Source organism: Camelus ferus, chromosome 2 (genome assembly GCF_009834535.1).
Source record: "Camelus ferus isolate YT-003-E chromosome 2, BCGSAC_Cfer_1.0, whole genome shotgun sequence".
Taxonomy (NCBI): domain Eukaryota; kingdom Metazoa; phylum Chordata; class Mammalia; order Artiodactyla; family Camelidae; genus Camelus; species Camelus ferus.
This window is the reverse complement of record NC_045697.1, coordinates 28896925-28920757: the sequence shown is the minus strand read 5'-3', so window position 1 is coordinate 28920757 and position 23833 is coordinate 28896925. Positions and strand designations below refer to the sequence as shown.

The following is a 23833-nucleotide window of genomic DNA, read 5'->3' as shown; positions in this document are numbered from 1 at the left end:
TATTTAGTTATCCATACATTTATGTTCTTATAATATTTAGCTATTATATTGTTTGATGCATATCTCTGTATGTTACATCTTTTATAGGCATTGTTCTTCTTCCTGTTCATTAATAGTTCCACCTTGTCTGATATTAATATTGCTTCTCCTAGTTTTAATTTGTTTGCATTTCTGTGGTACTGCTTTTTCAATCTCTTTATTTTATAATAATTTTTATTACATTTTGTGAGCTTCTTGAAGACAGCATATAGCTGAGTTTGTTTTTAACCTAACATGGCGATCTCTGTCTTTTGATAGGAAAATTGAGGTCATTTGCATTTAATATAATCACTAATATTCTTAATTTATTTCTTCTCTCTTGCCTATGTTTACTATTGACCTTACTTCATTAATTTCCCTTTTTCCTTTAATTTGTATTTACTAGTATGATCAAGTGATAATTTTTTCCCTTTTCTCCTTACAAACTTCAAATGATATTCTGCTTTCCCATTCCACTAGTGGTTATTTTCTTTTTTAATGTGCATCACAAAACATATATTTTATTACTAGTCTTAGATACTGTTTCCTCACCATGTTAGTCTATTTCCTGATACTTTCCCTTCACCTCAATAAGATAATATTTTTGGAATGCTTTTAATTTCCAATCCTCTTCCTCAAACCCCACCACTTGGGTTTTGCTGAGAAATTTTGCAACTTCTACTTCCAGGCTCTCAATAGGTGAGTCTCATTTTCCTTATGAGTATTTATTTAACATATACAGTACACATTTCTAGCCAATCTATCATTATCCATATTATTCACTGTTCACTGTTCACTCACCACTTTTTCCTTTCTACTTCACCTTCTCCTTTCTTGAGATCTCTGTTCTCATTATTTTGTTGTTTAGCTAAACTCCTCTTTTTATGGCTTCCTTGGATGGGGCCTATGAGTGATATATTCCTGGTGTCTTTACATTTCTGCATCCCTTTCATACTGGCAAGTGAATGATGCGAGGCGGGAGAGAGACTTCTGAGGTAACATCTCTGCTGTCAGTAGGTATAGACATTATTCCACTGTCTGATGCCCGTCTGAGTCTTTTCCTTTTATAAATAATTTCTTATTTCTGTCTAGAAACTTAAAAGATTTCTCTCTTCAACCTTGGGATTCAGGAATTCTGAAAGAATATATTTAAATGTGTGCCTGTTCTCATCAATCATGCTTAGAACTCAGTGTATTTTCAACTGCAAATTCAAGTCTTTATTCAGCTCAGGATAATTTATATCTATTAAATTTGACTTTTCCCTTAGAATTCACTCTGGAATTCCTATTACATATTCCATCTCCAGGATCTGCCCCTACCCTTTCTTCTAGCAATCAAAGTAGCCCTCTAACAGCTTGGAAAGGTATATTAATGCTTTTCCTGAAAATATTGTATCATCACAGAGATCAGCTAAATTATCTAACTATAACATTTGGCAAAGCAGCCTACAGTGAATAATACACATAAGATACACACTAGATAATTCACTCTATCACGTATGACATTTTCCCTATATTTTAAAATATGCATCTAATATATATACATTTTAATATTCTAAAAGCAATACACACAGTTTTTTTTTTAATCTGTTCAGACAATGAAAGTAAAATCTCCCTCTCCCACCTCTGACTCCCCAGACCCACCCCTAAGGTAACCTGCTCTACATGGTTTCTTATAAAACCTTTCAGAAATTCCTCATGTGTAACAGGAACAAGATTATCACTGTGGGAGTATTCATAGCTTCTTTCCACCCTCCTGCCTACCAACAGAAATGCTGACAATTGCACCCTGACCCCTTCCCACCTCCTACATTCATACCCTCCCCCAACCTAGTTATGCAGATAGGACAAATAGGGGTGAGGGGGCTTAAAAGTTAAAAACCAAAGGTGAGTTAGGAGATTTACATGTTAAAGGTCCAGGCCTATTCACTACAGGGAGGGAAACACACCCCATCAAGTGAGGGTCCTTGGCTCTGCACGGGAAAGAACTCAAGAGCCAGTCATAGTTAAGTAAAAGTGGATTCATTCAGAAAGGTACATACTCCACACACACAGTGCGAGCTGTTTCAGAAGGCAAGAGAGAGTCACCATGACGTGCTGGGTTGTTAGTTTTTACAGGCTTGGTAACTTCCTATGCTAACAAGTGGGAGGATTATTCCAGCTATTTTGGGGAAGGAGTCCAAGGAATTTAGCCATCACCTACTTTTTGACCTTTTATGGCCAGCCTCGGAACTGTCGTGGCACCTGCGGGTGAGTCATTTACCATGCTAATGTATTACAATGAGGGTGTAATGAAGCTCAAGGTCAACTGGAAGTCAAATCTCCCGCCGTCTTGGTGCTAATTGCTGTGTCATTCGTTACTGGTTGTGCCCTGCCCCCTTCCCTCCTGTCTCATCTCCATGTGTGGGTTTGCATTCCTGTGTGTGTGTGTGCACATGTGCACACATAGAAAGAGATGTATAGTATATAAGTGGATTTATCTACATACACCTTTTTTAAAAAAACATGAATGGGATCATACTGTAAGTACCCTTTTGTATCTTGCTTCTTTTTCCCTTAAACATACAGATTTATTTATCTATATACAGCCTGCTTCCCAAAAAGATCTGAGTTAGTTTACAGTGAAATCACAGGTACAGGACCTAAAACTATTAAAACGACTCCAAGGACAGGAACCAAGAAATATAAGGGCCAAAGGAGAAACTATATTCAGAAATTCTAGAATAATTTCACTTCATGAGTGTGATTAAAAAGTTAATACAGTGTTTTAAAAATAGATTCCTAAGTAACCAAATGCCAGACATTATTTTTAAAGGGAAAAAGTGAATTTTACCTAAGAGAAGACAGAACACTGTAAAGAAAAATTTAGCCCAGGGCTTAAAAAGACAGTGGGCACTTCTTAACTATACAGCTCCACCTGCTTTAGAGTGTTAGCAAAGAAATTCAAGAGAGTGTCATTAATTCTCAATTAAACTGATATGAACAGGGAAACTGAGAAAATCCAAAATAGTGGGTGATTTTTAAAGTATATTTCATTGGTTTTTGTATATTCAAATGGAAAAATGAACAGAAAAGAGTGACTTCAAACGTAACAGTGAAATCCCACTGCAAAGAATTATTTCTGAGACACCAAGAAACTGTGCATTTACCACAGTCCTCTCAGCTCCTCCCGATGACCCCATCCATCTCATCTCTCTAGTCAGTGCAAAACAGCACATTAAAGCAGAACTATCCTTATAAATCCTTCCTCAAAGTGGGGCTGTGTTGAGTCAGATCCTATCATGTGAAGGATGGAGAGCATGCAAATAAAGAAAACATTTTTTAATCCATGCATATATTCAGCAGCCTGGCTTTCCATCTTCCCCTACACTCCATTGCCTGTCAGCTTCCTGGGCAGTAGGTACATAAAGTGGATGATCCAGAAATGTCGGCCTTCTGCACTCTGAAAATCATCATCTCCATGCTCAGCCACAAATCAAACTCTGTTGGGAACAAATATCTGCATCCCTAATATCTTACACTGTGAAATTCTCTCCCTACCTGCAACCTCCTTCCACTTTCCCTCTCCCTCACTGTTCTGAAACTATTCTTTACCTTACTATTCATCTCCATTTCCTCAGTCTACCAGCCCCTACTGGGTGCCACTTGACTCAGTCTGAATCACAGCCATTTCAACTTCACATACAGCACCCTAAATTCCTTCCTTCCCACATTGACCCCCTACTGTACCATCCTGCCTGCAAACCACTAACCCTACTTAATCCAACTGATGTCTCTATTTCTCCTCCCTGACTCCTCAGACTTGCTGGAGAAAAAGCACTTGCCCCTGATTTCTGGCAGAGAGCTCTTGAAACCCTTGTAATCCCCTAAGTAATAAGAACACAAGGAGCACCTTTTAGTCTAATATTTGTCTGTCACTCGGTTGCTGACACAGGGCTCCTAAAGCCTCTATAAATTCCTAAGCAATAAGAGCACTAGGAGAATCTTATTCTACGGAGGTGACTCTGAGTGGGCTCCTGGATGAGGGCTGGTCACTAGAAAGACCAAGTCATGATTAGAAGCTTGGAATTTTCAGTCCCTCATCCACCAGAGAGGGGAGAGGGGAGGAAAATGGAGTTCATAATTGATCATGCCTACATGAGGGAGCCTCCCTAAAATCCTGAGGGGTCTGAAGAACTCCCAGGTGGGTGAACACATCCACGCCAGGAGGGTGATACACCCCAACTCCTCAGGGACAGAGTCTCTTGAGCTCAGGACCCTTCCTCTATGTATTTCATCTGGCTGTTTATCTGTATCTTTTATCACATCCTTTAACAACCTGGTAAATATAATGAAGTGTTTCCCTGAGTTCAGTGACCCACTCCAGCAACATAAATGAAACTGAGGAGGGGGTCATGGGAACCTCTAATTTGTAGCCAGGTCAGACAGAAGTTGTGGGTAACCTGGGGACCTAGTACTTTCAACTGTCATCTGAAGTAGGGCAGGGGGCTAGTCTTGGGAGACTGAGCCCTTAACCTGTGGAATCTGATTCTCTCTCTGGATAGATAGTGTCAGAATTGAGTTGATTGTAGAAAACCCACTCATGTCACAAACAATTGTTTGGTGTGGGGGAAAACCTCCACACATTTGGTGCCCAGAAGTGAAGTGTTCTGTGTGAATAGTAAGGGAGACACACGGAAAAGAAACACACAGGAGGAAAGACTGGGTTTTCCTATACAACCATAATATCATCCTCTCTAATAGAAAGGAAAAATATAAAGTTATTTAAGATTATTAAGTACCTAAACAATGGTCACATTGCTAGTTGTCTTGTTATTGTCATAAATTTTTTATAGTTTTTTTTGCTGAACCCGCAACCGAAATAAGGGCCACAAATTGCAACTGGCTAATATGCCTCTTAAGTCTTAATTATAGGTTCCCTTTCCATTTGTGGGTTTTTTTTTTCCCCATTGTAATTTATTTGAAGGAAATGTTAGAGTTTCTCATAGTCTATATTTCGGTAGTGGCATCCTATGGTGTTAACATATTCCTGTGCCCTCTGTAATTCTTAGGAATTGGGTGTTGAATCTATAGGTTTGATCAGATTTAGGTTCAATTTGGTTTTATTTTGGGCAATATGTGGTGATTTTCACTGATTTTTGAGCATCTGATTCTATGTACTAGGTATCTTTCTGGGATAACAGAAGCCACCAAAAAAAAAAAAAAAGCGTAATATTCTGCATTCAATCAGATGGGACCACAACTATAGAGTTAATGGGGATAAACAAACTGACCCATCATTTGGACATCAGGGGCAGAAATCTTTCCTAACATATTATTTAATTGATCTTTTAAATTAACTGTGCTCTAAAGAGGTAGCATCACCAAAAGAGAAGCCAGTTCATTAGCTTCCATAATGGTCCAGGTAAAACGTATCTTGCTTTTCTCTTGATAAACTGTTAAGTCTAAACTTCCTAGACTTCCTAAACTGTTGATTTTAGCTTATATAAAGCTGAGGGTAGGAAATCTCCCAAAGGCTATTTGGATAATGGCTTCCATAACTTTCTTGGTCAAAATTATAACATGTGTAACTAAATCCCAAAATCTGCTTTCATTGCTGACTGTTACAGCCAAACACAGGTCTCCCAAGACACACTTTACTGTTTTGTCTCTCGGGAGCATGATGTTTTCAGTAAGATTTAAATAGCTTAAGATCCTAGATAACCTCTATTTTATTTCACTTTACTAACCTGGCCAAGAAGTTTTAGCAACCTCATTCTATTATTAGTCAGGGTTCAGTTCAGGGAACAAGAACAATTCTTGGTACTTTTTCAGAAAGAGATCTCAGCTTGTAATCATTGGCTCTACCACCCAGTTTTAGCATTAGCATTAGCCAGTTGGGCAAATTGAACCCAAACCAAACTAAAACATGTCTAGGCATCAGTTCCTAGAAACAAGCAGACTTTGGCCTCCCCTGAGCCCTGGACCACCAAATTATTTTACTCAGTGGACTTCACAGCAGAGGGTTGTTAGCCATTCTCCCTACTTCATGGCACACTATCAACTTTGGTCAATGTAAGGACCCTACAATTTATTGATTTATTCCTTTCTTGCTGCCTTCCTCATTTCCATACCCTTTCCCTACCCCCAGAAAACTCTGTATTTTTCATGTGTATCTGTTTTTGTAAAGCATGCATTGTTGTTTTGTGTGCATGTATTTTTAATTCACATAAATAGAATTGTGCTGTGTATCTTTTTTTCACATTCACTGTTTTTATCTACGTTGCTGTGTGTCCATCACGCCCATTGCCTCTAACTCCTTCACAGCACTCAATAGTGTAGTATCCACCAGCTTCACATTCCCTAAGTGATGAAGACCCAAGTACCTCCAGTTTCCTGCATCCCTGCGACCCTGTCTGGAAATTCCTTTGGATATACCCAGCAGTATGGTTGCTGTGTGACTAGCTACATAAACATCTGAACCTAACTAAGCACTACTAGAACGCTCTCCAGGCCTCTCACAAGTCTGCGCTCCCATCAGTAGTGCATGAGAGTAATGAGTAGCATTATCCGGGTTCCCATTTTGCCAGACTAACACATATGAGAATATTTCATTTTTACTTTAATTGTATTTCTCTTTTTAGGAATAAATTTGAGCACCTGTTTATTGGCTTATTAGCTTTTAGCCTCCCATTCTGTAAATGGCCTTATATTCTTTGACTCATTTTCCATTTTCACAGAAGTTCTTCTTATACTTAGAAATTAGTCCTTTGTCATTCAGACATTGCAAATATTTTCTGCTGTCACTCATGATGTTCTTCATTGGGCAGGAAACCTTAATTTTGTTATCAAATGCATCAAATTTGCCTATGGCTTTCATTTCTGGGGTTTTAAGTTCCTCCCCATCCCTACATCACAAAAATGTTTTCCAAAACTGTATATGATATTTAATGAAATCTCAGATGCCATATGTAAAGATGCACACTGATTTCAGAGATGTTTAACTGTGGAAAAGAATGGCCAATGGCAATTGTAAAAAATAATCTATGGTAAGATTCATCTTGATTTCAGAAATAATAAACTGATTTCTAAAGTTGATGCCACATACACTTAATTTTATAGCTTTACCTGTCACAAATGTATCAGAATTCTTCTGGAGCCCACCTATGTTTACTGTTAGGTAGGAAGCCAGTTTGATTTTAATTCATATAGATCCAGTTTCCAATCTCAGGAGGAAAGATTTCAGCATTTTACCTTTAAGTATACTTGTGCTTTGTAAATAAATATTTTTTATCAGATGGAAGTAGTTCCTGTCTATTCCTAATTATCCAAAATATTTTTATAGGATAGGTGCTGAATTTTATCAAACACTGTTTCCATATCTAGGAAGTTAATGATTTTTTTCCCTTTTTTCTTCCCTTATGTTAATATGGCAAATTATATCCTTGTATTCCTGAAAAATCCACGTAGTTGTGATATATCACTGAATTTGTCTTTCTAATATTTTGTTAGGATTTTTGCATATATGGTAGTTAAGAACATAGGATATATCTTTACAGGGCTGTTTTAACCTATCTGCTCTTTTGTCTCTAATAGTTACTATTCTTGGGTGAATTAGTTCCTTGTATGCTTGCTTATTTTTTTATTGTAAACTGCTTGATTTCCTTGGAAATTATTTGTGAAAAAAAAATTGTTTTTAATCCTCCAAGATGAAGGCATATTCTTCCTGAAAAGATCTGCATTTGCCTCTGCCAGGCAACTAAGGCTGGGACCTCTTCAAACGCAATTCATTGAAGTTTTTTGTACTACAGAGGTCATGTGACTTTGGGCTGCTAATCTGTGAGGGACAGTATTGGTTATAAGTGTTTTAAGATTTTTTCTTTCTTTTTTTTTCTTTTGGTCTCTTGCTCTGCCAAGGCAACATTCCTTGCAAATACAAAAGATAAGAGACTACTATGAACAATTCTATGCCAACAAAAAGAAACGGATAAACTGCAACCTAAAAGAAATTGATAAATTCCTAGAAATGTACAACCTACCGAGTCTGAATCACAAAGAAATAGAACATCTAAATAGACCAATAAGTAAAGAGACTGAATCAGTAATCAAAAACTTCCCAACAAAGAAAACTCCAGGACCAGAGAGTTTCATGGCTGAATTCTACTAAATATTTAATGAATTAACACCAGTTCTTCTCAAATTCTTCCAAAAAATTGAAGAGGAGGGAACTCCCAAACTCATTTTATGAGACCAGCATTACTCTGATACCAAAGCCAGAAAAAAATATGAGAAAAAAAACAAAAAAACAAAAAACTACGGACTAATACCCTGATGAATATAGATGAAAAATTCCCAACAAAATACTACCAAACTGAATTCAACAGTGTGTTAAAAAGACCACACACCACGATCAAGTGGGATTTATCCCTGGGATGCAAAGATGATTTAACATACATAAATCAATAAATGTGATAAGCCAAATTAACAGAATGAAATGAAAAAATCATTTGATCACCTCAATAGATGCAGTGTTAGACAAAATTCAACATTCTTTCATGATAAGAACACTCAACAAAATGGGTATAGAAGGAGCATTCCTCAACATACTAAAAGCCGTATATGACAAACCCACAGCTAACATTATACTCAATGGTAAAAGACTGAAAGCTTTTCCTCTATGATCAAGATCAAGACAAGGGTGCCCACCCTCACTACTCCTATTCAACACAGTACAGGAAGTCTTAGTCAGAGCAATTATGCAAGAAAAAGAAATAAAAGGCATCCAAATCAGAAAGAAAGAAGTTAAACTGTCTGTCTGCAAATGATGTGATCTTATATAGAAAATCCTAAAGATTTCACCAAAAACTGTTAGAACTAATAAACACATCGATAAAGTCCCAGGATACAAAATCAACATATGAAATGCAGTTGTGTTTCTATACACTAATAATGAACTATCTGACAAAGAAAAAAGGAAATAACCCCATTTACAATAGCATCAAAAACAATAAAATACTTACAAATAAACTGAACCAAGGAAGTGAAAGATATGTACACTGAAAACTGTAAGATGTTGATGAAGAAAACTGAAGACACAAATAAACAAAAAGATTATCTCATGTTCATGGGTCAGAACAGTTAACATTAAAATGCCCATACGATCTAAATCCATTTATAGATTCAATGCAATTCCTATCAAAATTCCAATGGCATTTTTCACAGAAATAGAATAAACAATCCTAAAGTTTGCATGGAACCACAAAAGACCCTGAATGGCCAAAGCAATCTTGAGGAAGAACAAGGCTGGAGGCATCACACTTCCTGATTTCAAACTATATTACAAAGCTACAGTAATCATAAACACAGACACAGGGATCAATGGAACAAAAGAGAGAGCCCCAAAACAAACCTACTATATCTGACAAGAGAGCCAAGAATACTCAAGGGGAAAAGAATACTCTCCTCAATAAATGGTGTTGGGAAAACTGGATATTCACATGCAGACGAATTAAACTGGACCCCCATCTTACATGGCTCACAAACTTTAAATTCAAAGCAAGATTACCCAGAAGAGTGCTCCACAACCTATGAAAGGTGCAACTGTATGGTTATACATATACAAAAGCCATAAATTTGCAGTGTTTAATCTTTTCCCTACAAAAAAATCATATAAAAAATTTCAATCGAGAGAAAAATTCAAATTTACCTCCTCCCCCCTGAAGTTGCTTATTCTCCCCGGTGTTTCCACAGTTCTTTATAAACAGCATCTAGTTCTTAATACATATACATATTTACATCTCCCTACTCCAGTTTACTTAGCTTTAAATCACTTGTACCAAGTACTAAGCTTTTTTATTAATGAATGTGATTAATAAATGTTTAATTAAAGAAAACAGAAACGTCACTATGCAAATATATTAGCTAAGCAGTATCACTAGAAATAACTTACTTAATCTAGGTGCCAAAACTGAGTTATTAGATCAAAAGTGATCCAATTAGCAGTTAAGTCATCAAGTGAAGCCCATTCCATTAGCCATGTAGGTTACTGATATTACTTGAATATTTAAGTAAAAACACATACAACTGTGATTTTCTTTTTATTATTCCTAGTACATAGCAGTCATCAACAAAGATCTGTTGAATAAACGTATAAAAACTAATTTTCATATAATCTGCATTCAGTGATCAAAAATGATGTAGCAGAGACTGCTATTCATTTCCCTAACATCCATTCTCTTTCCTCCAAGAGAATGCCCAAAGTTTAGCTGATGATATGGCAGTCTGAAATAAAGACAATTTCCCAGCCACTCTTGCAGCTAGATGTGACCATGTGACTAAGTTCTGGCCAATAAGATGTAAGTGGAAGTGTCCTTTGGCAGCTTCCATAATTTTTCTATAAAAGATCCTTGGCACGTGCCCATTGCTCCTGTCTTTGTCCTTCTCCAACAGAATGTACTTATGAAGATTGGAGCTGCAACCACCCACCCTGCTTTAGGAAAATGAGGGCCACATCTTGGATATGGTAGAGTGGTGAGCTAAAAGGATCCTAGATCCCAAAAAACTCCATGGAAATGAGCACGTCCATCAGTCCTGGACTCTGTATCTCTGGAATTTTAGATTAAGAGAGAAAGAAACTTTCATCTTTGCCAGTGGGAAAACCCGTAATACCAGCTTCCCTTGGATAAAGGAGGAAGACAGGTTTATAACTGAGACTTTCACAGACATATACTGTGGAGCCACATCTCTCTCCACTGGGGATAACAGGGTATTAGAGCTTTTTCAGTAATTATTCTTACTCTTATGACAGACGCAGTCGCTCTATACTAGGAGTCAGAGAACCTAGGTTGAAGTCTTACCTGTGTCACTAACTAGGCAAATCAGTCTAAGTCTCTGTTAGACACTTAGGTAATAAGATTCTCCTGAATCTTAAAATAATGTATATGAAAATATTCCACAGTATAAATCACTATACACAAAATAGCTGATGAGAGTAATTATAAGACACCTGTGGATAGAAGCTCTGTCTCATTCTGTATCCCTAGTAACAAGTGTTGAATAAACATTTTCTGAATAAATATTTTAAGTCTTTCTTGAAAAAGTAAATTATTCTACTTTGGAACTGACTAAAGTTCAAAGGTCTTTAATATTAATTAAAATACTACTTAAATCCTTCAGGGACACAATTCTTACTTCTGACAGTTAAAAAATGCAAGGGTGTGAAGAGCTAAACCTAGTTAATCCATTTATCTGGTTCCAACGTAAACCTCTATTTGCTACAGCAAAATAATTTAAACTAGAATAAAAGTTGTGGAGAAAAATGAAATTTTTATGACCCTTTTCCCTCGAAATTAGAAAGTTTCACATAAAAATATACGTTCATATTTAAGCCACTAACTCTACCACATCAAATGAAGGATATCCTCACACTGGACAGTGACTAAAGTATTTTATTAAATTAAGGTATGTAATTTGCAAATGGTTTCATAAGAAACTTTAAAAGCAAACTTATAAAACATTTTCAATAAAAAAGTACAGAGTTAACAGCAAAATTACATTTTCTTTACAGTACAAATAAAAACATTTTGTTTGTGATACACTGCCTGAAAATTTTATAATATATTCTCCAACTGACAGCTGCAATATATTTTAATGAGAAGTCTCATGGTTAATTCAATCACTTGTTAATAATGGGTTCATCATTTGGACCATAAAAGTCAATTGCTCAACTTTAAGGTAAATAATAAAATTTGTCATCATATAATGTGAAGTTATAAAAGGCTTTTAGGGATGTAGATGTATTCTAGCCTTGTTTCTCTAATAAATTCTGCAGAGACAATGAGTAATACTGTAAACTTGAATTACACTTTAAAAATAAGCACCATTAACATACATTCTACATGAACTTACTTCACGATTTAAATGACAATTTTTTTGGCCACATAAACATTTAAATCTGTGTTCTTTACGATGTAAATAAAACTAAGCAATATTTAACCACTACACAGAAAGATTATCAAACTTCACCTCATTGCACAATGGAAAAGCACTTAGAAAAAGCACTTGGAAAAAATAGTACACCTTATTTTTGTGTTTTTATACATTATGTCATTTTTCTTAAGTTGAGAGCAGTTAAAACATTGTCAGAGCAATTTCCTGAGTTTCAAAGTTTCCAATTTCCAGCTCAGAAATAATCAGTCTTGCTATTATACATGTTCTTTTTCTAAGCATAAAACACACTTGAATTTAAAAAGAAAAAGATCAAAAGGATCAGAAACAATCCAACAGAATTATTTAGCTTTTCTTCTCAAAATGTGTTATAATACACAAGACATTTTAACATATAACTCAGGATTTCTAGTATACAATATGTCCTATATTTAAAGGCCATAGAATTGCAAGTAGTATTGAAACACTAATAAATTGAAGAAACCTCAACTTGAAAATAATAGAGATATAAGAACAGCCAATAAATGTAAGACAATATGCTTCCATTTCTCACAGTGAAGTAAGGAAATGAATAGATTGAAAATACTGTTAAGAGTCCCCTCGGTCCAACTCCACTTCCCCTGCGGTTTGCACACTAGTTCTCTTTTTACCCCCAGTAGATCCTGGTAACAGACGACTTAAGGAATATAATTGTTACTAAAACCTTCCAAACTACAGAAGTGTTATACTTTTTAAAATATTAAAAAGTCTGCAAAAAGCCATTTTTAATGAATCATGTATTAGCACAAGCACACCAGTACAAACATGAAACCTGTGTTTACTTTTGATCTGTAAGATTTAGAAATGGGCAGAAGAGAAAACTCTGATAATCCCCAAACTCTGTTTCCCATCAGCATATATGATTAGAAATGGGTAAAAGAAGAAGGAAGCAATTATAAAATTTTCTTTCACAACTATGTGTTGCTTAAACTCTGCCAGGTAGTGGTGTCGGAGGCAGTTTGGTATTCAACAATTTCATAAAAACACTTATGATACTCAAAATTTGTCTATATTTATGAATGACGATTAAGAAAGAATACCCTAGATACATCAAAAAAAGCATAAAATTAAGAGTTGATACAGTATAAAGCACTGCTTCTTTCATTTGCTTTCTGCCCACAAAATACCTCACCTCTTGTTCTTTTTGACTGCTCCCACATTAATCATAATTATAGTAAATAATATTGAAATAAGTCTAGTTGAAGTGCTCAAAGCTGTTTTTTTTAACTAGGTGAGGAAAGACAAAAACATAGAAAATGAGTATGCAGCAGTACACACTCGAATAATTCTAGGTTTCACTATTGTTATTCACATTTCTTAAATCATATCAATTTATACACAGAAATATTTTATTTCATTAACTAAAAACTATAGTTTTATAATAAGTTGTTGAAAAGAACTGCTTTATTTTTAATGTATACAACTCTTCTAGACATTACAAAAAAAGTGCCAAATTGCTGGCATTTTTTAAACAAATTACTATAAACATAATGTGAATACTTCAATACCAGTCACTATTTCTAAGTAATAAACATATATTTTTATTTTTGTGGGAATAAATTCAATGATGTGGCACTTCTTCTATAAGCATGCTTTCATGATATATAAAAATTTTTTTTGAGTTTTATTTTCATTAAAATGTCTGTTCTTTTGGGAAACCATTCTGTAATTTAGGATTCTTTCAGTAACAGCTGAATCCTGTAATTCCTGATCCAAATGCTTTTTTAAGCTTATCAAAAAGCAACACAACTGTTTGCTAAAATTATATATGTTTAAAATATCCCCCACATCCAAAGTTCAATTTATTTAAACCAGTGTCTTAGCCTGAAAAATTATACTTTACCACGTTAAACTTGTGTAAGGAAATTGTAACTGACATACTAACAGGACTTTTCAGCTCACCAAAAACCAGAAGTAAATGAAAGTTTCCTTTCAGAAAGTTGGCTCTTTTTAAAAATAAAGGTAAAAAACTTTTCAATTGTAAGAATTTATGATTATATAAAAAAATGTTTTCTATATTTGTTTTAAGTCAATAGGATTCTGACTTACTGCAGTTTAGAAATTACATGCCTCAAATATAAAATATAGCTCTTTAGTACCGTCTTAAATACCACTTACAGAAGACAGTTCTATGAGACTTGAAGCAATTCTAGAAGACAGTAACAGTTGGTAGGCATCTAACCATTTCTCCTTCTCTGAAAACTTTTTTGCCTATGAAAGGTATAAAACTGCAATATAAGCTCAGACCCCAATTTTACTCCTAGAAAATGCAGACACACAGAACAAAGGAACAAAAGGTAAGAGATCAAGATTATATACACAGCAGAAGAAAGTACAACAGCACGTCTTCCTTCCTGTAGGACATGGCAAAATGATTTTTTCTGTATTTTTTGAAATCAAAAAGTACTCAAGTGTTTTTGTTAGATCTCCTTTCTTCAGTTACTACTACTTTTTTTCATACAAGCCTTTGAAGGGCATGAACCAGGCCTCAAAGCACTTAAAACACCTCTCATAGAAGTCTTTAAGACTTCACTAAATGTCAAACGACAATTAATACAAAGGTAACATTTTGTCTGAGAAAGAATCAGAGCATTTCAAACTTTAAAACTGCAGCTGATAATTTTCTTAGATACTGTGTAATCAATAAAAATTCTCTTTAGTTATTTGTAACAGACAAATTTGGCATTTGATTCAGTAAAAAATTAAACTTCTCTTGAGTTTTGAAAAACATTATGTTTTTCTGTTTTATAATTGGACATTATTTCTAATAAAACAGGTTTACTGTAAAATTGACTACTGCAAATAAAACTAATTTTAACCTACAAACCTTCACACTTTTAAATCAAGGACGTTTATTTTACTTTAGCATGACTTTCAAGCACCCTGGTTTAATTTCAGAGAACCTGCAGAAATGAGAAAAGAGGTATTTTAAAGACAAAAATTTCAAACTGATAAATATATCCTGTAATCAATTCCAAGAACCTACACTAAAAAACATTTATTATCAAAGTACTCTCTGTTAAGTCACACCCAGGGCCATTATCTATACTTATGTTCCTTCTAATCTATTATCAAATTAAATACAAGTCTAAGGCTGAGGGTTACTCCTAACTTAGTGCTTATTACAACTTAAGATTTTTTAAATTCTCAAGCCTGAATGAAGAAGAGCATGCTGTAAGAAGGGTAAGTCAATGTCTGCATTACATTACTTCCATGCACTGTGTCAGTACCAAGAAGAAACTTCTGATAGGTAAGTCTGATTTTTTAGGCCATGAAGTGCTCTCAACTCTCTCAGTGTGAAATTTAAAGAAACACTAGTCTCTAAAATAGATCATTAATCCCAATATGATAATGTTCTGGTCTAACTACTACTTTTGTAAAAATAACTCTGAAATGTCATCTGTTTTCATGCTCAGAATACATATACCATTTTCTATAATGTAGCCAGTATTTAATTACAGGGCATAAACAAAATATGCTACATTAACTAAAACCAAAAATAAGAGATATAATGATATATATCTTCAGGGAATCTATCCATCAACAAATTTTTATTCTTGGACTTTTCTTGTCATTTGCTGTTACTAAATAATAATCTCTTAATAAAAAAGGACATTTCATGTTTGTCAGCTAAGACCATTAATGGTATTTAATTTATAAAGGTGTACAAATTCATAATTGACGGGAGATTACCACTAAAGCTTAATTATATTCAAATTATAACCGTATTTTAGCAGAAGCCTCAATTTTTTCCAAAATCCACAAACATGTTTCCCTTCAAAGGAATTAAACAGTAACCTTAAACGATAATATGTATAATCTAATTATATCTTGAATAATACATTATCAAAAAATACAAATATACTTATTTTCTTTTACATTTTTTTCCTTTTTTAGATTTTAAACTTATGATAGAGATAGTTTTGTCACATGATTACTTCAACAAGAAACACATCTGTCTTTCATTTTGGGTTTCCTGGACATCATAGATCCAGCAGGGAATGTTATATCATAATTTAAGCATGAATTTGTGGCTAAAATCAGATAGTTAAATTTAGTTAACTATTTTAACAAACCGCTCCTAGCATATTATTCGTGTTTACTATCTGTATATGGGCAATTGCAATGATCCACAGAAATCTATACTCACCTGAAGCTATGGCTTGTGAGGTATTTGATGACGGCTGGTTTGATGCGAGCAACTCCTCCCTGGCTATGGTTTCCTCTCCCCGTAATCACAGAGAGATAGGGCTTGCCACTGTTCTGCTTAAATTCTGTTACAAAAGGAATTGGAACAGGTAAAATTAATTTATCCTATATTCTTAAGAGAAAACAAACCTTTACTCAAACACATGAGATATTTTCATGAGGATTTAGAGATTTACAATTTCAAAAAGCCCCCAAATGAATGTTTTTAATGTATGTTTCATCTACGCTTTGAGGATGGAAGCCTGATAGCAATTCATCTACCTACAGACATAAGTAGAACTTCTTCTGTGGGGAGAGAATGTCTGTGTGCTACCAGAATTTCTCTCTGAAATAATGATGACAACAATAATATTAATAATATCTAACAATTATTACACACATGGATTCAGGCATGCGTTAAGTGACTTATTAACTAAGAATCTTCACAACAATCTGATTAACTAAATATTCTGAAGCCAGCCAGCTTTGGTCTGGTTAGCAGCTCTGCCAGTAAATGACTGTGTAATAGGACCATCGATAAATACTCTGTCTATCTGTGCCTATTCCCTTATCAGTAAAATGAGGCATAAAGCTATTGCTTTATAGAATAGCACCCTCAGGAATAGCCATTAGCAAATCCACTCATTATAGCATGAACTGCAGTCTTACTGTTAAAGATAATCGATTGTTAACTTATGAAAACTATTCCAAATAGATGATTTTAAAATATCAAATGAACCTGAGCCTCTTGAAAGACCACAGCTCCTGCTTGTGGAAATCAAGTATATAAATCCTGAAGGTCAAAAACAGCTACAATAACATAACAACAAAAAAAATCTGTTAATAATAAGAGTTGATTTAATGAATTCAATAGATTCTTGTTCCTCGGTTATAAATAGTACAAGTTTTGACCTTAAGCATAAAATACATATACACACAAACATTCCATATTCTGCTCATTAAGTTGCCCTAAGACCTCCAGCAGATCCACAGATTGTTTTTCAAGTATCATATCTCCAGGGCAATATTTAGCCTGAAGTTTTAAGCAAATATATTGTTCTTGGACTTCTAATTATTTCTTTGCTTAAGACTTCCACTTCTACTCTAATCCATATGCATAACTTCAAGCAATATTTTGTTCAAAATTCAACTCTGAGTGATGACTAAACAAAGGTATTCACTTTGTAAAAATCTTTTACACTACATAATTCTTATTTGTGCATTGTTCTTTATGAATGTGATATTTCAAATAAAAGGTTACTAAAAAAAACAGCCCCACAACCAACCTTGTGGGTGGGTAGAGCTCAGTGATAGAACACATGCTTAGCATGCATGAGGTCCTGGGTTCAATCCCCTAGTACCTCCATTAAAAAACAAAAAACAAACTTAGATCTCTTTAACCATAATTCAGCTCTCATCGCTCCTTCTCTACTGCTCCCCTCATCAGTTAAGTCAGTTATTTATAGCATCTCACCTTTCAGTAGTTAGCTTACTGCTCTGAAAATGTTCTCTAATTGAATTGCATGCCTCAACCAAAGTTGGTGTTCAAAGGATGTTTACTGAATGAATTAATGTATATGCTTATGTTCCCAAATTTCAAGCTATTTATCTGCTGTTTATCACATTTAAAAAAAAACTATTAACTTACTTTTAAGCATATCCCAGATTTCTTATCAACTGTAAATATTTCAGTATGTATTTCAAAAAGGACTCTAAAAAAATATATAATAACCACTGTGTCACCACCATCTTACAAAATTAAAAGTAGTTCCTTAATATATTTCTTAAAATGTCTAAAAGTTTCCCCCAGTAGTCTCAAAAAATTGTCTTTACAGTGATTTGTTTGAATCAAGGTCAAAACAAGTCTACACATTGCATTTGACTGATACATTTAACTTAATCTAAAGGTTCTCCCCTACCCCTAAGTTTTTTTTGGTTTTTTTTTTTGCTGTTGTTGTTGTTTTGTTTGTTTATTTTTATAATTTGTTGAAAAAATTAGATCATTTATCCCAGATATTCACAGTTTGGATTTTCCTGACTGTATCCCCATGGTGCCATTTAACATGTTCCTCTGTTCCCTATAAATCCATATAAAGTAGTAGTCAGATTTAAAGGCTTTATCTGCTTCTGGTTATTTGGAGGCAAAAAAGCTTCATAGGTGGTGGTAGTTTATTTTTCAATCAGAAGACACATAAAAGGTCAGATATCTTTTTTAAAAAAATTCATCCCCAATTTTGACAATCACCTTTTATGACTAAAACCAATCCAGGGCAGAGCCACAGATTCCCCCCTCTGACATTTCTGTTCAACAATACTACCATCTGGTGGTAATTGACAGTAACTACAGGCTACCACAGGTAGCAAGCACAACATGGACTTTGGCTTCCAGAAAAGCTTTGTATCTTGAGTCTGACCAAGTATCATCCTACACAAGTTATTTAACTCTTTCATTTTCATAATTTTTTTCTATTGAGATAAAATTCACATAACATAAAATTCATGCTTTTAAAAAGTACAATTCAGTAATTTTTATTTATTTACAATTTAGTGGTATTTATCAATATTACAACGTTGTGCAACCATCAACACAATCTAACTCCGAACATTCCACCATCTCAAGAAGAAGTTCTGTGCCTGTTAGCATTCAATCTCCATTCCCCTACTTTCCAGGCCTAGCAAACATTAATGTCCTTTCTTTTTCTATAGATTTGCCTATTTTAGACATTTCATATAAATGGAAATCATATATGTGGCCATTTGTATCTGGCTTCTTTCCCACAACATAATGTTTACAAGGTTTATCCATGTTGTAACATGTGTCAGCATTTCATTCCTTTTTGTGGCTGATTTATATTCCATTATATGGATATACCACATTTTATTTGTCCATTCATCAGCTAGTCAGACATCTGGGTTGTTTCCACTTTTTGGTTATTTTGAACATTCATGTACAAGCTTTGCTATGGATAAATTATGTTTTCAATTCTCTTGTGTACAAACCTAGGAGCAGAACTGCTGGGTCATGTTTAACATTTCAAGGAATACCAACCTTTTCCACAATGGTTGCACCATTTAATATTCCCACCAGCAATATATGAAGGTTCCCATCCTCTACACCTTACCGGCACTTATTATTTTCCATTTTATTAAACTTTTAAAATCATCAGTCTCTTTATCTATAAAATGAGAGGAATGCCTACTTTTTATTCAGTCATTTATCCAGAAGTTTTTAAGTGTTAAATGAAAGGCTCTATATACAATAATGATTCAATAATCATTACTGACTCAATTCTTTGCCAGAAAGACAGACATTTAATCATCAATTATACAACAAGCTTTTTATAAATACTGTGATACATAGGAGTACTATGAGAAGCTATTAATATGGAGCCTAACTTAGTGTGGAGGTCAACAAATGATAGTGAAGATAAACATACAGAAAAGAAAGAGGAGCAAAACACAAGATGAGAATGCAGAGGCAGGCAAAGAATGGTTATGCAGGGATCTGGGAATTTATGCTAAATGAAACATGGCAACCTGTACTTTCTTATCACAATGCTTATGTAACTATTTATTCACTGTCATCTATCCTACTAGATGGCAAACACCATAAAGACAGGGATCATGTGTCCTTTTCACTATTTTATCCCTGATGTCTAGAATATAGAAGAAAATCAAATTTTTATCGAGTAAATGATTTCCTCATTCTCTACGGACAGAATACTCTAACACTCCTGTGTAAGTTTTTCTTTTCTCCAATTTAAATAATGTATTTAAACTGCTCTTATATTTTCTCTTATATCAATACAAGCAAAGATATTTTCTATTGAAAATTTGTCATGACTACAGTCCTACCTTCAGTTTTCTGCTGTAAAACTGTTGTCAAATGTTCTATAGCCTCATCCACATGCAGCCCATGGAGGTCTAAAACATTCTGTGGCAGCAGGGAGGCATTGACTTTCTCAAAGATCTCCACGGCAGCAAGGTGATTGGCTTCTTTCATCTTCTGCTCATGGAGACTACCCTTTAATTACAAACATATCACCAGTAATCACTTTTGATATCTGCTACTTAGTAGACAGTGAAGAAAAAAATAGTGCCCCACACAAAAGAAGAACAAAAAGGGAACAAATCTAAAACTTTAAATAATGTGATGGGCTACTATGCAAGAATGCAACAAAATTTAGGTGAATTTCAGTAGACTAATAACATAGTCCATAAAATACTAAGTCATTATTTCTAACTTATTCTCTGATCCAAAAATCATACAAGAGAGAAACTTTAAACATCACCCATTTCAAGAAGGAATCCACTGATTTATCTTTTGATAATCCTGGGTCTCACCCCTCTTAACACCTTGTAGTCACCTCTGAAGTCATCCTCAAGGTTTGCTAGTATTGCTGACAAGGTTATACAAGTTTGATACTTTTAAAAAAGTAAGCTATACGGAACCACAAAAATAAAAAAGGAGATCAGTCAGGTTTCTTGTAATAGCCTGCCAAGTGAGCCCAGGTAGAAATTTTCCTTCCCTAAAAAGATGTTAATGTAACTTTCTTTTTCTGACTATAAAAGTGAAACATTACTAAAAATTCAGACATGATAGAAAGCACAAGGCCTCTGTACTCCCACTCTGAGATGGCCAATATTAACATTCTGCTGCCTTTCCCCCAGAAAATTTCTATCTGTTTAGAAGTGGTACTGAATAAGAGAATCCAAACTAAAAGAAAATGTAGACTGTCAAATTCTCAGAACCACTTCTCACTTATTAGGATACTTTATATATCACTTATATAATCTACATTCCCCAGAATAACTGAATCTAGTCACAATATGAGGTATTATCTGCTTCAAGATTATTCAGACATCATAAGTGACAAAGAAAAAATAATCAGTTTTCCTCTTTACCTGCTGGGCATAAAACGTGGCCACGTTCTTCTTCCCCATCCGATAGGCTTCCTTTGCCTTGCTGTAGCATTCCATTCTCTTCTGCTGGTGCAGGAACGCCTCCGCCCTGTAGTCATCGTACTCTGGGTACTCAAAATCCTGGAAAGATGGTTCGTTTGGTGTATCTTCAGTCTCTTTCAATTTCTTTACCTGTACAATGTTACACAGTAAGAAAAATATAAAAGAAAGTAGAAAAACACAAGCTTTACTTCAGAAAACGTATATGAAAACTGGGCTCTACTATTTTTTACCTTTCTTCTCAGAAAACAGACAAACTATCCCAGTGTCTACCCAGTAAGTCATGCACTTAGTGACTACCATTAATGTTTTCTTGTCATTAGGGTACCCCTTCTTTAACCACTCTTAGCTTAGAAGATGTTGAAAATTTCTCTAAAATTATAAAATATAAGTAGGTCAAGCCAAAAGAGAGAATATAAGATATTCAAAGGATAAAACTCATTTATTTAATGCAATATTTTCCAAATTTTAGTTTGTAAACGCATTCAAAGGGTCAGGCCAGTCATTGAAGGAAGTGATGGCATATTTCAATTTATATTTTTTTTAAAAACAACTAATAAGGTAACTGTATAATGTATATATATATATTTAAAGACAGACAGGCATATGGAATGACCATGCCTGGTAGTTAGTAAAAATCATAAGTAGGTTTATGGGGCAGTTTTCAATCAGCTGACTACCAACTAGCCACTAAGGTAGTGTTGACTTTTTGAGATTTCTGAAAAATCATCCATCAAGCAGTTGTTGTCCAAAATGGACCCTTAAATTAAAAAAGCTAAACTCACTCTAATTTAAAACACGAGGTAATGAAAATAATAATTATGCAATGTAGCTTCAATGTTCTCCACAAAACAGAAAAGAGTAAATAAAGGTATCACCATATTCCTAACTCATTACCAGAGTAAAAATCTGTAAATGTATAGTCTATTTATTTTTGCAACAAATACCCAGCTTATTATGTGAAAGAACACAAGGCTCTCTCTCACACAGAATCTGCACAGAACCTGCATCCTTATGTCACTCTCACCAGCTTCTTTCACATACTTCCTTCATATTAATGTTTAAATATTCTACGATTATATGGTTTGCATCTCTGATAAAATCAAAGGCTTTGCAGGGAGGGGATAATAAAAATGCTTTTTATGACCTTTGAAAAGCCCATGGTGCCTAACACTATGAACATAAATATTTCATAGCCTTAAAATCTCTCTCTGCTGGTATTCATACTGAAAAATGCAAATCACATTTGGTTCTCTGGGAAGAAATCTCTCATTTCTTGCTTTTAAGAAAAGAAAAAACAGTATATAATAAGAGATACTTTATCAAATAGCTATTCTCTTTTAAAATAAAACCAAGATTTATTTTTTATCTCTTTCATAGAGATGTGGTCTACTGTAACTAACTTCACTAACAAAGGCCAAGTGAAATACATACTTCCTAAGAATTCACCTAATTAGTGCCACTTATTCTCTTGAAAGCATGATGTAGTGTAATATCAAAACCATTTCCTATGGTAACAAACTTGTACATTTTATTAAATGCTAAAGGGAAAAAGTAGTAGTACTAATGAAACGTTTAAACATTTTTTAAAAATGTTAGTTTCTTGAACAAAACAGATAAATCAAAATATTATGGGTATTATGATACTCCCCTTAGTATCTCTGGTCCCTTAAGGTCCTGAGATATCAAAGACAGTATTTTAAGATTTGTGAACCAAATAGTCTAAGTCATAAAAAAAAAAATTCACACAACTACAGTTTTTTTTTTCAATTTTAATGGACAGTGGATATAAAGAGACATTTCTTCAAAAAAATATACAAAAGGCTAATAAGCACCTGAAAAGATGCTCATCATCATCAGTCATCAGGGAAATAAAATCAAAATCACAATGAGATAGCACGTCTGAATTAACTGTCTTTTATTTCCTGTATTCTGATGCTTTGACATCTGGGGTCTTGCTCCCCTGGAAACACAGTGCCCACCCCCCATCTTGGGGTAGCTAATTCCTAGAAACAGGAAATAACCTGCCTGTTGGCACACCTTACATATGCAAACTATGCAACCTAGAGCCCATACACCCAACCACCTCCTTTAAGGGGCTCTCACTCTCTGGGTCACCATTCACGTACCCTAATCACTGAAGCAGGTACCCAAAAACTAGGGACAGCTCCTATGCCCCTGAGCCTGCTGAAATTATTCAAATTAGCCAATCTTATACCTGTTTATTATCCTGCTTTGTCCATTCCTTCCCACAGAAACCACAAAAGAGGCTCTTGCCCACATTTCCCCCTGTGCTCCCTCTGTCTCCCAGACCCTGGTGCTTCCTCATGTATCTTTGGGTGGCAGGCCTCATATTTCTAGGGATCTGTGAGTATAATAAAAGCCTTCCTTCTTGGCATTTCCACGTCTGCATGTCTTACCAAACCTGATTAAAACAAACCCCAGGACCCGTAAAACAACTTCACACCCACCAGGATGTCTATAATCAAAAAGGCAGATGATAAGTGTCAGAGAGGATGTGGAGAAATTGTAATAAACCCTTACACACTGCTGATGGAAACGTAAAATAACGTAGCCACTTTGGAAAATGTTTGGCAGCCGTTACTCAAATGGTTAAACATTTCCACACCCACATATTTATACACCAAGACCCATCATATTTCCACCCCGCTGCTATTCAATTAAGTTTCATACTCTACTT

The 23833-nt window shown here is 34.7% G+C and overlaps 1 protein-coding gene across 16 annotated transcripts in view; it reads right to left on the bottom strand.

Annotated features, from left to right (window-relative positions):
- Positions 1-11525: 11525 nt before the first annotated feature.
- Positions 11526-23833, bottom strand: part of N4BP2 (NEDD4 binding protein 2) — a 67155-nt gene continuing 54847 nt past the window's right edge. For all 16 annotated transcript variants that reach the window (XM_032496151.1, XM_032496145.1, XM_032496160.1 and 13 more), the window contains 4 exons: positions 21076-21264; positions 20026-20194; positions 16133-16256; positions 11526-14885 (listed from right to left, as the gene is read on the bottom strand). In XM_032496151.1, the coding sequence (XP_032352042.1) occupies positions 14840-14885; positions 16133-16256; positions 20026-20194; positions 21076-21264 (528 nt within the window). In that variant the 3' untranslated portion in view covers positions 11526-14839. The remainder of the gene's footprint in view (positions 14886-16132; positions 16257-20025; positions 20195-21075; positions 21265-23833) is intronic.